At 35.2% G+C, this 14853-nt stretch overlaps 1 protein-coding gene across 5 annotated transcripts in view; it reads right to left on the bottom strand.

Annotated features, from left to right (window-relative positions):
• The window catches only part of Ranbp16 (Ran-binding protein 16), an 89095-nt gene that overhangs the window by 52075 nt on the left and 22167 nt on the right, over positions 1-14853 (bottom strand). For all 5 annotated transcript variants that reach the window (XM_069822846.1, XM_069822848.1, XM_069822847.1 and 2 more), the window contains exons 4-9: positions 10597-10821; positions 6841-7041; positions 5890-6009; positions 4421-4567; positions 2175-2347; positions 647-840 (exon numbers count right to left, since the gene is read on the bottom strand). In XM_069822846.1, the coding sequence (XP_069678947.1) occupies positions 647-840; positions 2175-2347; positions 4421-4567; positions 5890-6009; positions 6841-7041; positions 10597-10821 (1060 nt within the window). The remainder of the gene's footprint in view (positions 1-646; positions 841-2174; positions 2348-4420; positions 4568-5889; positions 6010-6840; positions 7042-10596; positions 10822-14853) is intronic.

The following is a 14853-nucleotide window of genomic DNA, read 5'->3' as shown; positions in this document are numbered from 1 at the left end:
GTTCACTGCCGCCCTCCCATAAAGCCTGCCATTGGTCCCTATCCTGAGCAAGATTAATCCATCTCTATCATCATATCCCACCTCCCTCAAATCCATTTTAATGTTATCTTCCCATCTACATCTCGGCCTCTCCAAAGGTCTTTTTCCCTCTGGCCTCCCAACTAACTCTCTATATGCATTTCTGGATTGAATCATACGTGCTACATGCCCTCCCCATCTCAAACGTCTGGATTTAATGTTCCTAATTATGTCAGCTGAAGAATACAATGCGTGCAGTTCTGTGTTGTGTAACTTTCTCCATTCTCCTGTAACTTCATCCCTCTTAGCCCCAAATATTTTCTTGAGCACCTTATTCTCAAACACCCTTAACCTATGTTCCTCTCTCAAAGTGAGAGTCCAAGTTTCACAACCATAAAGAACAACCGGTAATATAAATGTTGTATAAATTCTAACTTTCAGATTTTTTGACAGAAGACTGGATGATAAAAGCTATATTCATATTTATACTCGAAAATACTTTAAATAGCACTACACAGTGTCCTTAAATGAATTTATTTGATATACATTCAAATAAAACTATGAGCTTTCAATCTTCTCGACTGTACAAAAGGCGTATAATAATGATGACGGAGAAGTCAACACATACCTTCCTGTATTGTAATGTCGAGTTGCTGAGCATTTGGACTTGCCATAAGTTCCTGATATGCTCTCGCTGCTTGATCAAATAGCTGGACAAGCAGTGTACAAGTTTTCTGATATTCACAGCGTCCAATAACTGACAACTGTTCAAGCTGTTGTTGAACCATGCCAAGATCATCGAGCGGATCTTCTAGACCTTCCCTGAATAAATCACAAATCAAAATATTAGGTGTTTAAATTACTCATAAAAGTTATCCTCATGCAAAGCACAAATATCGGAATCTAAAAGACAGAAGTGATTAACAAAGTACGTTTTTATTTAGGTTTTATGCAGAACTGTTTCAACTACGAGGTCATAAACGACTATCTGTTGATACATTGGCTTTCTACTATGTTATCTATGGATGCCCATGCACAATTACGGATGTAGTGGAAGTGGGAAGCAATTCAGCATTTGCCTTTGAAATAACTTTATTATTATTTATTTAAGATAAAGGAAACACTGAACAACCCAATCAGATTTGCAAACCTCGAAATAACTAGGTTATTATTCATTTATGATTAAAAAAACCACTGAACAACCAATCAGATTTGCAGACCTCAGAATATGAACCCAGAACCTCCTGAATGCGAGTATAACTGTTTTAACACTGACAAGGAACTTTCTAATGTTCTATACAAATTTTGTAAGCGGAAAAGTTTTGTATAGTCAGTACAGGGTATTTTCCACAGAAGGCCATCACTTTTGTCTTGTTTGTATTAATTTCCATATTATGTTGCTTTCCGATTATATTAAAATTACATACAGAACACTGCAGATCATTTTTGCTGTGGGTGCTATTAAAACTAAATCATCTGCAAAAATCAGGAAGTCTATTTGTAATGTTCTATTTAATTGAAAATAGCCATATCGCATCTTGTGCCACTCTTGGATAAATTTATCCTTGTATTAATGGGAAAAGGCCGTATTTTTGTCTTATTCCAGTGTTAATTTCGAGCCAATCTGTTTGTTACATTGTTGATTCTAAGTGCAATAATTTTTTTTTGTAGATATTATATTATTTGAAATGTACTGTTGAGACAAAGATTATGTGCTAAGATTTGTAACAATTCATTCCTACTGACTTTATCGAAGGCTTTTTTGAAATCAATAAAGGCAAGATGAGTTTTTATGTTAAATACTATGTTTTTCAATTAATGATTTTACTGAGAAGTGTCCATCACATTGGGATTGACCTTTACAAAAGCTATTTTGTTTTCATCAAGGAGGGTATTAATTTATTTTCTTTTGCTGAAATTAAATTTTCATATACTGATATTTATGTTGAGGGAGCACATTTTTTAATGGTCCTAGGTAACAGAACTGTTTAATACAGCTCTGCTTCAACTGTCAAAACAAAATGCATGTCTGGAATTTATTACACAAGTTACCTTCACATGCATAATACTATTATATATTTATAAAACACTTATCACTACAAATCAGAAGTATTGAGAGATGGCTGTATCTAGATTATTTCACACATTTACAGTACCTAACAACCACAGCCACCGATTCCAATCTGGATGTGATGTAAGCATTAGAAACTTCAGGTGTGTATGTTTCTAGTAGATGAGGTTCTGTAGCCTTCACGTAAGGTACAGAAGCGACCATTCTCTGCCAGAGACTCAAAAGATAGTGAACACTATTTGGTGCAAATTGCCACATCTGTAACACCCAAGTACAAGATTCAAAGTAATCCAACACATGCAAACATATATTTCGAATAGCCATTAAATTTCAAGCCTTTCATAATACACTATGGCACTGAATCATGATCAGCATAAAAAATTTTTATAACCAATGTCTCCAGTTGTTTCTTTAGGCGTGATGATTTTATAATGACTATTACACTTTTCGGAGCATCATACTACTTTTGACCAATAAAACGGTACGAAAGGACGTATTTCAACCGATCATGGCTGCTTATCGCACAATTTTATCGTGTCCCTAGCATTTGTTTAATTTTATCATGTCCCTAGCATTTTTTTTTTGTTTGCCAACATTTCAAACTGCACTGGTCTGGACGTCAAAAAACAGAAAATTACAAACCACTCCAGTCGATGCACAGCAGTTTCAAATATGACTCGCATTGGCATTCAATAACAAGAATTAATAAAGATCACTGGTCATAGCTATGCATCTTCCCTGAAACCCTATTTACAAATAAATGAAGAGCACCATTCGGAAATCCTGAATAAGTTGAGGGATACACCATGTACATGAACGAATTCACTTCTTTTAAGCACACGTCCAATATAACATCAACTGAACCACCAACCACTAAAACACTCAAATTTGAAAACTGTACTTTCAATAATTGTTTCTTTTAAAATTATTCATGTTTATTTTTTATTTCATCATCGTTAATTGAAACTTTTCTTGTTTATTTCATCATCCCTAATTAAAACTTTTCTAACACTCGTTTATATTATTTAGGTTATGTTATAGCTTCTGCTATATGATATTATGGATAGTCAAGTATCAGAGATTGTTTAATACTAAGATTTATTGAAAATCACCTGTCAAGCGACGTTGATTACTGGGATCCGGATGATTGAAGTGGAATGTAAATGTTTTAATAAAAACGAAACTGAATCAACAAAGCCTTCTTGACTAGTAACCGTCTACAGAATTCAATGAAGATTCCATAGTTGGCACAACTGCCATCTAGCGTAATGGTGCAATAATACATTTGAAGACAGTTGTATTTTCGTAAGTCAATTAATATTTTATTGTATTGGAGTACTTCGTTACTTCTAATCTTTATACACTTTCTTCTAATCGTGTAATAGTCAATTAAATCCCACTCAAGTTTTGATTTTCTCTAGATAAATCTGCTCATGTTCCACTCGCAGATTTATCGATAAAATCAAAACCTCTAGTGAGATTACTGTTGTTGATAATAATAATAATAATACTCCATGAGCTGGTGCACTGTATGTGAGGGAGGGGGGGAAGGAACTGGCCCCTGATCCCATTATCATCTGGCTCAGTTGCCTCATGAGTGATACCTTATTGGTTTCCCCTATGAGGTTCCAACCAGTCTTCAGAATGTTGACTGAACATTACATGAGTTGGAGCCCACTAGGTTTGTGTTTAAAGGCTACATTCTCTGTTTTATATTTTGACATTCAACCTATACTGCTTTTGCCAGTTTGTAAGAATAACAGAGGTAAGTTAACAGAAAGCCACAATTCAAGTCACACAGAGTTCGTGTGCACTCAAAGGTAGGTTTCTGGTGCCTTGTCAGCCCACTTGAGATGTGTGGATATAAAGAGAAAAATTGAGACATTGTCGGGTGTAGTTCCTGGGTAGATCAGTCAGTAGAGCATTCATGCGCTAAGCAAAGGTCCCAGGATTGATACCCAGCCTTGGAACAAATTTTTCCCTTGAAATTATTCAAGTCTGCTTCACAGAGAGTTATACCTGGAAGTCAGACTTGCATAATATATACGTCACTGTAGGTACGTTAACAGAAAACCACAATTCAAGTCACACAGAGTTTGTGTGCACTCAAAGTTGGGTTTCTGGCACCTTGTCAGCCCACTTGAGGTGTGTGGATATAAAGGAAAAAATTGAGACGGTGTTGGGTGTAGTTCCTGGGTAGCTCAGTTAGTAGAGCATTCGTGCTCTAAGTGAAGGGTCCCGGGATCGATACCTGGCCCTGGAACAATTTTTCCCTTGAAATTATTCAAACATTTCTATTATTACACTATGATTAAAAACTACAATACACACCTGTAGGCTCTGCACTGTAAATTTTGCTATTAGTTGGATAGCTTCTGGATAATTTTCAACCATGACTAGCTCACCCAGTTGGTAGTTAGACTTCAGTCTTGCCAACAGCCGACAGAATTCATGATAATTGCTTGGATCACTTAAACCCTGAAATATACAGAAATAGATGAAGAAAGAAATGTGTGTGCTATGTACTGTTATCGCTATCAGCTTCACTGAAACTCAGTACTTGCAAATTAATAAAAGAATAAGAGAAAAATACGTACATATTTATTATATTTAGCCCCAAAATGATTTCATCTAAATGATTTGTAGCTTAACTATGTAAAATACATGGCATGGTATCTGTGTCTATTTCCCAGACTCTAAAGCTATTAAATAAACTAATTCCTTTTATGACAAGATGGCAGCGTAAGTGATTAGATGGGACTTAAATTTTGTCAATAGTTTTGTGAATAGAGTCTCAGTCTTCTTCTTCTTCTTCTTCTCTTCTCTCTAGGCTTCCAGCCTGTTAATCCAGAGTATCTCTCCATCTACTTAATGGTCTTCCTGGGGATCTTCTTCCGAATGGGTAGTTATCCCTGGCGATTCTCGCAATTCTATCCTCTCCCATTCGAGATACATGCTCATTCCATTGTGAATAGAGTAACAACAAAAATTCGGTTTAGTGAGAATTAAGTTGTTCAAGGGGGGGGGGGGCACATACACAAAATAAATGCAATATATCTTTTCCATACATATAACTCACTTCAAAAAATGATAAAATTAAGTATTAATGCATAAAACACTTGAATCTGCAGGGTGTCCACAAATGATCACCAGTTTATAGTATTTTATTCATGACAGTAACTGAAGATTTTTTTGTTGCAGGTAAACTTGAGCACTCGTAAAGTTTTGTATAGGTGTGTTCTGTACATCACTTTCACCACTAGGAGTGCTGTCACTTTTGAAAGTGGCTTCAGCACAGGAAACAGTTCAATATGCTGTGTGGCTTGCAGAAACAAAATTTCTAATTCGTGTGCAAGGAATGTTTAGGACACATTATGGAACGAACTAAGATATAAATAAAATAAAAATTAAATTATTAGCCCAGTATGTTCTCAGATTACCATGTTTTGGATTCGAAGTGCCACAATACTTCCTTTAATGAAAAATAAAATGGTGAAGGACCCTGTAAATGTCGAAGTTTAAGATGGGGCGTGCACGTTGAATTGCCATACTTATTCCATTCTGGCACTAGAAAGTCATAATTTCAACGTCATTCTCTCGCCATACTAAATTTATAAGAGAATGAGTGAACCCTAGAGACATTCTGGAAGTTATGGCAAGGCAAAAAATCCTGCCACCACCCAAAACTGAACCGAGGCCCTTCCAGTAAGTACTCTCACTCTACTGACAGAGTTAATATAATATGGTTTCAATGCTGAGATGTAACACTAATTTTCCATTACCAGATAACGTAATTTTACCTGTGGATTTTGAAGTATGTGTTTGACTCCATTGACCAGATGTGTGAGAAATTTGGCTCTTTCAGTATTGCTAAATAAGGAACGACGGACTGATGCAATCTGTACAAGACAAGATAATGCCTGAAAGAAGAAAGACATGAAAATTGTTCATATGGTTCAAATATTCTATGACTACATAAATCACAGAAGACAGAGCTTTTAAGAAGGTAATGGTGAAGGAAATCAAACTTACTCAATACACAGCACTTTCACTAAAATGAGACCATAACATCACTCAACAGCAATTGTACATTTAATTTCATAGATTAATGAGAACAAAAATAAAATACACTTGTTTCGCCGGCATTCACTATAAATATCTATGCACATGATGAATTCAGTTATAAATAATGTACACAAAATTCTGACTAACAAAATCTTCTGGACACTATAGTCCCGTCGCTCTTATTTCCGGCAGCCAATCACGTTGCAGGTCGGCTACATTTAAACGTGTGCGTCTTGTCATTCGCTGGTGATGATGTAATTCACTTCCTAAGGCTCAATAAATACTTAATATAATCGCCCGCCATTTTGGCTCTTTCGTCCCCTTTCGTAGAAAACACACGAGGACGTTATTTGCCGCTCAATTATTTGCTGAATTACAGTGCATTTGATTTTTTATCATAGGACCTATGACATGATAATGTTTAACAGTGCGGCAAATAGATTCCTCGTATGGTAGCTTGGAAACGAAAGAACAAAAATGGCGAACGATATTACCTACTTAGACTTTATAGAGCTTTCACTTCCTAAGACGTAAGCAAAGAGGAGGAGTCACGCCGGAAATAACAGCGGCACGACTATAGTTGTACAAGGGACATCATGATGCTTAGCAAATAAAGCAGGATTCATCTATTACTAAGTAAGTATAAAATAACGTAGAATTACATACAAGGTATAGATGTGACTTACCAATGGAGACAATGTATTTGGTAAGGAATGATAGAGATCAAAGAAGAGCTTCAATGTTGAAAAGTCAAGGAATGCGGGTCTCCAGCTGGTGGGGATCTGTACTGTGCATAAGTCATCAGATGATTCATCTGTTGACGTACCAATAAAATCAAAGGTGAGGCAGTTGTGAGCCAATCGAAGTAACTGCGTCATTAAACCATGCTGAAAACAAGAGAGACAATAAGCGTGTGGACGTTTCTTCAAATGTTTAGACAGTCACCATATTCATCACTATTTCTAATGTTTCGAAAATTATAAATAGTGATGAATATGGTCATTAACACAGGAACAGGTTTATTAAAAACATGTGTAACGGAGAATAGGAAATATAAAAATTACAAAATAGAAATCTAAATTTAGGAATTTTGAATGTGCACAATCCTTTCTAAAGGCACAATGGATATTATAGAAAATGGTTCTGATGTATTAAAAATTGGTCTAGGTCGATGAATGTGTACTTATAAAGTTTGAACTAGCTGTCCCTTATAATTTAGTTTTATGAAATCCGCAGTTTATAGACCTGGTAAAAATACTGGTGCCTGCTGGTATGTAATAAATTACTAAGAAACCTTTGTACATCAGAAATGTAGGCCTACAATGCAACCAAGTGCTGTAACTTTCTTCAAACATTAATTACATATTCTACTATGGAGTTCATCAGACAGACATGGAATGCGGAAAGAAGTAACTTTAAGCGATCGAGAGAAGCCTATGACGTCATCTGAGGAGGACATATCAACACATAGCAGAAATCTACAAACACATGAAATTCCTGCAATTAGCATTTCGAGGCGATTCCAAGGTGAGTACGTGAGTTGCAGAGTCAGGGAAAAACAAGGCAAGTGAAGAAAACTGAAATGGATTCAGTGAGCAGCGATGGAGGAATAAAGGTGAATAGTAAAAAGAAATATTATGATCTAAGAATGTTGGTGTAGTGGGGAAAAATACAAGAAAATAGTAGGGGGGACAAGGAATCAATAGGAAGTGAAGTGAAGTGAGGGAAGGATATGTGTGGGGGTCAGTAGTGAATATGTGGGGAAGTGTAGATGGATAGACCGGTGAACAAGAGATGACAAGATACATTTAAAGAGAACATAAGTGGAAGAGAGATGGGAGACTTGCATAAATTTGTTATGTAATAAGGTGGGCTGGCACTGTAGACAAAATATGTGGAGTGTCATCTCACTGAAAGTAAGTGCTTAACGATATATCATATCATATCATAATTATCATATATCATATCATATTATATTCTACTATACCATATCATTTAGCACATTTTAACTCCATTGTATGAAAAAATGACGTTTTTGAAATGGTCTTATTCTTAAGATGTGAATTGAACTGTTACTATACAATATATGGGACAAACAGAGGAAAATCAACAACAATCGCGTCATTTCTGTCTTAAAGGATTGCATAAATAAAGAATGTAAATGTGCAAATTCGAAATGATGCAGTAGAACAAGTAGACAGCTTCACATACTTGGAGTGTATGAGCTGCAGTCAGGAAAAGAAGGATAACAATGCCAAACAAAGCTTTTGACAGGGAAAGGAGCATTTTCTGTTGACCTCTGGAGAAAGAACTAAGAAAGAGACTGAAGTGCTTTGTATGGATTGTGGTACTGTATAGGGCAAAAATATGGACATTACGACGAAGTGAAGAGAAATGAATGGAAACATATGACATGTGAATAGGGAAAAGAATGGAGTGTGTGAAATGGACAGACAGAATAAGAAATGAAGTTGTGCTAGAAAGAGTGCATGAAGAAAAAATAATACAGAAACTGATTAGGAAGAGAAAAAGAAATTGGTTGGATCACTGGCTGAGAAGAAACAGTCTACTGAAGGATGCACTGGAAGAAATGGTGAACAGGAGAAAAGTTCGGGGCAGAAGAAGATATCAGATGATAGACGACATTAAGATATATGGATTGTAAGCAGAGACTAAGAAGAAAATAGAAGATAGGAAAGATTGGAGGATGCTGGATTTGCAGTGAAAGATGTGCCCTTGGGTAGAAAACTATGTATGAATGAATGAGAGTTTCATATCTTCTAGAATTATAAGGGACAGCTGGTTCAGTCTGAATGTTTTCTGTTATTTCTAAAAAAGTTTTTAAGTAAAATATCACATTCTCTCAGTTGGTAGCAATGAAATCAGAACACACAAAATATGTACTATACTGCGATTCTGCTGATTCTATTCATTACTCTAACAGCAGTGGTCGAACTGGGCCAGAATGCCATACCAGAAGTAAAATAAGATACGATGAAAGAGTAATGGAACGGAGAAAAACTCTCTCGGGTGCCAGGATTTGAACCCGGGTTTTCAGCTCTACGTGCTGATGCTTTATCCACTAAGCCACACCAGATACCCACCCCGGCGCCAGACAGAGTTGTCTCTGATTGAGTTCCAACTCTTGGGTTCCCTCTAGTGGCCGCCCTCTGCACTACGTCATAGATGTCTATGAACATAGGACCGAAGTCCACACATGTGCTGAGGTGCACTCGTTATGAGTGACTAGTTGGCCGGGATCCGACGGAATAAGCGCCGTCTTAAATCACGAGTGATTTACGCATATCATATATATTATTTTAATGTACCGAAGTACATATGATATTTCCATGCAGATACTCTGCGTCATCATACGATGAAAGAGTAACGGAATGGAGAAAAACTCTTTCCGGCACCGGGATTTGAACCTGGGTTTTCAGCTCTACGTGCTGATGCTTTATCCACTAAGCCACACTGGATACCCACCCCGGCACCGGATAGAATCGTCTCAGATTAAGTTCCAACTCTTGGGTTCCCTCTAGTGGCCGCCCTCTGCACTACATCATAGATGTCTATGAACGTAGGACTGAAGTCCATACATGTGCTGAGGTGCACTCGTTATGAGTGACTAGTTGGCTAGGATCCGACGGAATAAGCACCGTCTTAAATCACGAAGTGATTTACGCATATCATATATATTATTTTAATGTACCAAAGTACATATGATATTTCCATGCAGATACTCTGCGTCATCATACGATGAAAGAGTAATGAAACGGAGAAAAACTCTCTCCGGCGCAGGGATTTGAACCCGGGTTTTCAGCTCTATGTGCTGATGCTTTATCCACTAAGCCACACCAGATACCCACACCGGCGCCGGACAGAGTCATCTCAGATTAAGTTCCAACTCTTGGGTTCCCTCTAGTGGCCACCCTCTGCACTACGTCATAGATGTCTATGATGCTTAGTGGATAAAGCATCAGCACGTAGAGCTGAAAACCTGGGTTCAAATCCCGGCGCCGGAGAGAGTTTTTCTCCGTTCCATTATTCTTTCATCGTATGATGACGCAGAGTATCTGCATGGAAATATCATATGTACTTCGGTACATTAAAATAATATATAAAATAAGATGCCAAAACTCATACAAGCAGTAAAAATGTAAAATTGGCTGTTATTTAGTGAAGCAGATCACACAATCAATAATGCTAACCAATAATGTCATTATACACTGTACCTTCTCTTAGACATTCCTGCAGTAGTGCATGATGTTTTATATAGTACATTATTTAGTTTGGGAGCAGAAGCAATGTCTTGTTTAAGAAATCCTCAAAATAGTTGTATCATAAGACAAGTCTGTGCACACTGGCAGTAATTTATTTCCAATTCGACCACTGTCTAAGAGTTAATTAACACATTACTATAGACTACAGTGTTACTATACCTGTCCTTCATCATTGAAATTTAGACTCTTGCAGTTTTCACGGGCAGTCCCAAGCAGCGAGCAGGAAAGGCGGAAAATCTCAAACAACTGCGTATCCCGGAATGATGATGCAATTTTACGATGTTTAGTCAATGAGCGATTTGCATCTGCCTCCGATATCTGATTCATCTCACAAGTCAGCTGTGACAAAAGCTGCACGCCGATCATGCAATGCTCCACAGAGCCCTTCAAGTATATAAACAAAACAATCATCACTTGTTTAAGAATAATACAAAATAATAACCACAACTGGTGAATGTCACTCAGTGGTTTGAAGTACTGCATAATATTCTTGAATCACAGTTCTATATCTTTCACAGAACAGCAGCACTATTAAATAACCTTCTGAGACTGGCAGATTTTTCTTGAAAGAATAATCTGATGAAACACAGCAGAGTCTATGTTAAGATGTTCCTGTAACAACAAATCTTTCATTCATGTTACAAATCTAATTGGACAATTCTGTATATCAGTAATTTTTATATTTGATTTTAAGTCAGAGTAACTTTCTTAAAAAAAAAAAAAAGCGCAAATTCGAATATAATGAACACATACTTAAATCCATAACATTCTAATATAAAGAACTTACCTAGTGTAACAAGAAAACACTATTTAGAATCTTCCATTGCAATAAGTATTGTAATACATATGGCAGGTATGCTCAAAATTGTAAAAGCTCCGATTACACGGATGATGCTGCACTGCATAACACACACAGTATACGAGCTGGGCTCCGCAACTACATTGCAGCACCGCCTGTGGCATCGCTTTCATACTCTTACAAATATGGATAATAAACTGAATTTGAAAGAGGAAAGAATATACACTGTAATATTGAGTTATTACATTGTGTATTATATTTAATATAGTTATGATATTATTATATCATAGATAATGTTATTTTCATATTCCACCATACATTGCGGTCTGTTCAACATGTGGATTCTTTTCTGCAAGTAGTCGGAAATCTATTTCCAACTAATTTACTCAATGCGTAGCTGGCTCAAAAGATGCTTATCTGTTAATCAGAATCTATGTTTGGATTTAGCAACTTTCATTCTCTAAAATAATTCTTCGCACATGTATGTCGAGGCGAAGGTAGCTAACATAGTGGCAGCGAATAAGCTCATCTTGGGATATTTCGTTTTGTTAATTTTTTAATACTTTTATGCTTGTGAAGCCATATTATCTGCATTTAGTTCTGAATTCTACGTTACTTTGTAAATCAATTAACTCGTCCTGGAACTGCACTCTCACGGATTGTACTAAATTTACTACGAAAGGATTAGCAAAAAGACTAATATCACTTTCCATACGTCTAAAATCACCAAATCTATGTTCTGTGAATTAAAATTTGAGTTGTCCCAGTACAGATATATAATTAACTATATTTTGTTCAGGCACCATACATCTATTTACAAGTTTACCATCCGTGAAGGGATTTAGTGCCTTAGCTAATTCCCAACACACTACATAACTTGCTCCTAAACATAGACTCTTGAATTGTTCGGCTCTCTTCAATGTTTGGCCTTTCATTAAGTGCTTTCAATTCTTGAAACTGTAGTGCCTCTGAAAAATTATTTTATCATAATATATATTTCTGTTGGAATAAAATCACCATAATAATAATAATAATAATAATAATAATAATAATAATAATAATAATATAATTGTAATAGATCTAACAATAGTAATAACAATACTACTACTACTACTACTACTACTACTACTAATAATAATAATAATAATAATAATAATAATAATAATAATAATAATAGCAACGTTGGTATATGAATACATATTACAGAAAACAGCTTCGCTGTTACTTCGGCATGTTCTGGATGGCAGAGTGTATGTCATTTTATGTTGCTCAGTAGTATTCCTGACAGTGCCTTACCATATAGTAAACACTTTACCGAATGTAAAACAATTAATAGTCTTTCTCCCACACTGTACGGAATGGTCGTTTGCTTACAGAAGGTTTTGACTCTGTCATTGTTCCGCAGTCATCTGTCGAGCTTTGAACGAGGAACAGCACACTCTGCATTCGAAGGTTGTGACTACAGAATGTAATCAGGAGTCTGAGAATGAGCATACCTGACATATGGTATTAAAACTTATGCAATAAAAGTAAGAGAAATTCTGTTATTTAATAATAATGACTGGATTTATATTGTGTAGAAACCTTAATTTCACAATAACATACTGAATGCATCTGCAAATCAACCTGATGATACACAGACACAAAATGGAATTTAAGTGACAAGGTAATGAGTAATATCAACAGGCAGGAATAGAAAATAGCATTTATGTCTTCAACAATTTTCAACCATGAGACTTCAAAGCTGAGTCTGAAAGTATACACACCTAAGAACAGTCCAAATGATCACTTAATATTTAACTGAAGAGAGTACCTTCATTAAAACACCATATAATTCCTAATTCGTATGTGAACATAAAAAATGAATTGTGCTGAACACAGCATTTTAAAACAGAGGAGCTAATATGAGACTATAAAACATCTTTTTGGAAATTTCTCCAGCATTCCTGGTAGTGTTTTTGATATCTCACATCTCTGTATACATTTCTTTTCTTCTACATTTAATATGAGCATCTTAATTTAACGGAAATATGCCTATTAAATTAACAAGACACGAAATGGAAGATTATTTTTTTAATGCTGGAGTAATACTTCTAAAAACCATGAAAATCTACAGTTGCAATGTTCAGATTATGGTTGGCCATGGTTACTTAGCAGACCACCTCCACAGAATAGCAATTTACAACATAGCAAATTGTATTCTGTGCAATTCAAATGCAGTAAAGGACCTGAACCATCGTAACAGATGCACGATACCACCCCTAAAAAATATTGGAGTACAAGAAAAGTAACGATTTTGTCATCAAATGTTAGGCATTAGAACAAGTTAATCAAAAAATATGCAGATGACATTTTTAAAACTTTGAAGATTTAAAATCACAGTATGCTACAGCATTATGAAGAATCCTTGAGTTTCAAGTCCACTGATTCAAATAATTTCTTTCATTTGATATTTTTTTTTCGTCCTTTCCCCATTCATTTTTTTTTCTAAATGCTATTTTTAACATAGATTTTGTGTTTATTTAGCAGAATGATAGGTACTTCAATTGAAGTTGTTTGGTAAAAAAAAATTAACAAAGCAGATCAAAATTAACTATAAATATATGCTTTTGCATTTTTTTTTCCACAAAAGGAAAACACAATATATGATGCAAATTGAAAAATTATTCGCAAAAAAAAAAATAATAAATAAATAAATAAATTATATATATATTAAAAATTTACACAACTTACTATAATTTTGAGAACATTATTGAAAATATTTTCAGACCAAAGTCATCTCAAATTTCTGAGATCTACTTAATCAGAATCTGTATATAAATTGTATTGCTCCATCAATTTTTTATTTATTTTACATTACAACGAAAGATCACACTTTTAATAACTTGTATAATTCAGTTAATACAAGGCAATTATAATTAATATGAACAAAAATTTCTTCTAATTTAAGTAAAACCATCAAGCGAACTGATAACTGATATTCTTAAAAAAAAAAAGTCTATCAGCTATGAAGTTAATATAGCAGCAATGAAGATTTTTGTTTTGTATTTCTGGATCATCTGCATTATTTGCAAATATACAGCAATATTGGTTGAGGGGGGACGAAGTACCAATGTGATCTAAAAGCTATTCATAAAAAATGTAAATTAAGTTCTAGAAGCAATGCATCTTACTTTATAACTTAGAGAAGTGTATTTACACCTCTGACTGAGGTTCTGGTTGAATGTACAATGTGTCTGAAGAAGAAGAACTGTTTGTATACATTTAAAGTCTGATTAGTGAAATATGTTACTAGTGAGCGATGTACATAATGGAGGGGGAAAGGAACTGGCCACTCTATCCCATTATGTCCTGGCTTAGATGCCTCATGAGTGCTGCCTTATTGGTGTCACTTGAGGTTCAAACCTGTCTTCGTACAGTTTATTAAACAAATGTATTTACTATACTCAGTATCCTTTATGAACACAATGTAAATTACATGTTCAAAAACACTAGCTACATATCTACATTAACTTCAGAAATTCCTATAAAAATAAAACCTATTATATTATAATTTATTTAAATAATGTAAATTCTTCTAGAATGCTGCTTATTGACTAAGAGATTGAAAGGAATGG

Source organism: Periplaneta americana, chromosome 4 (assembly GCF_040183065.1).
Source record: "Periplaneta americana isolate PAMFEO1 chromosome 4, P.americana_PAMFEO1_priV1, whole genome shotgun sequence".
Classification (NCBI taxonomy): Eukaryota; Metazoa; Arthropoda; class Insecta; order Blattodea; family Blattidae; genus Periplaneta; species Periplaneta americana.
This window is presented reverse-complemented; position numbering and strand designations above follow the sequence as displayed.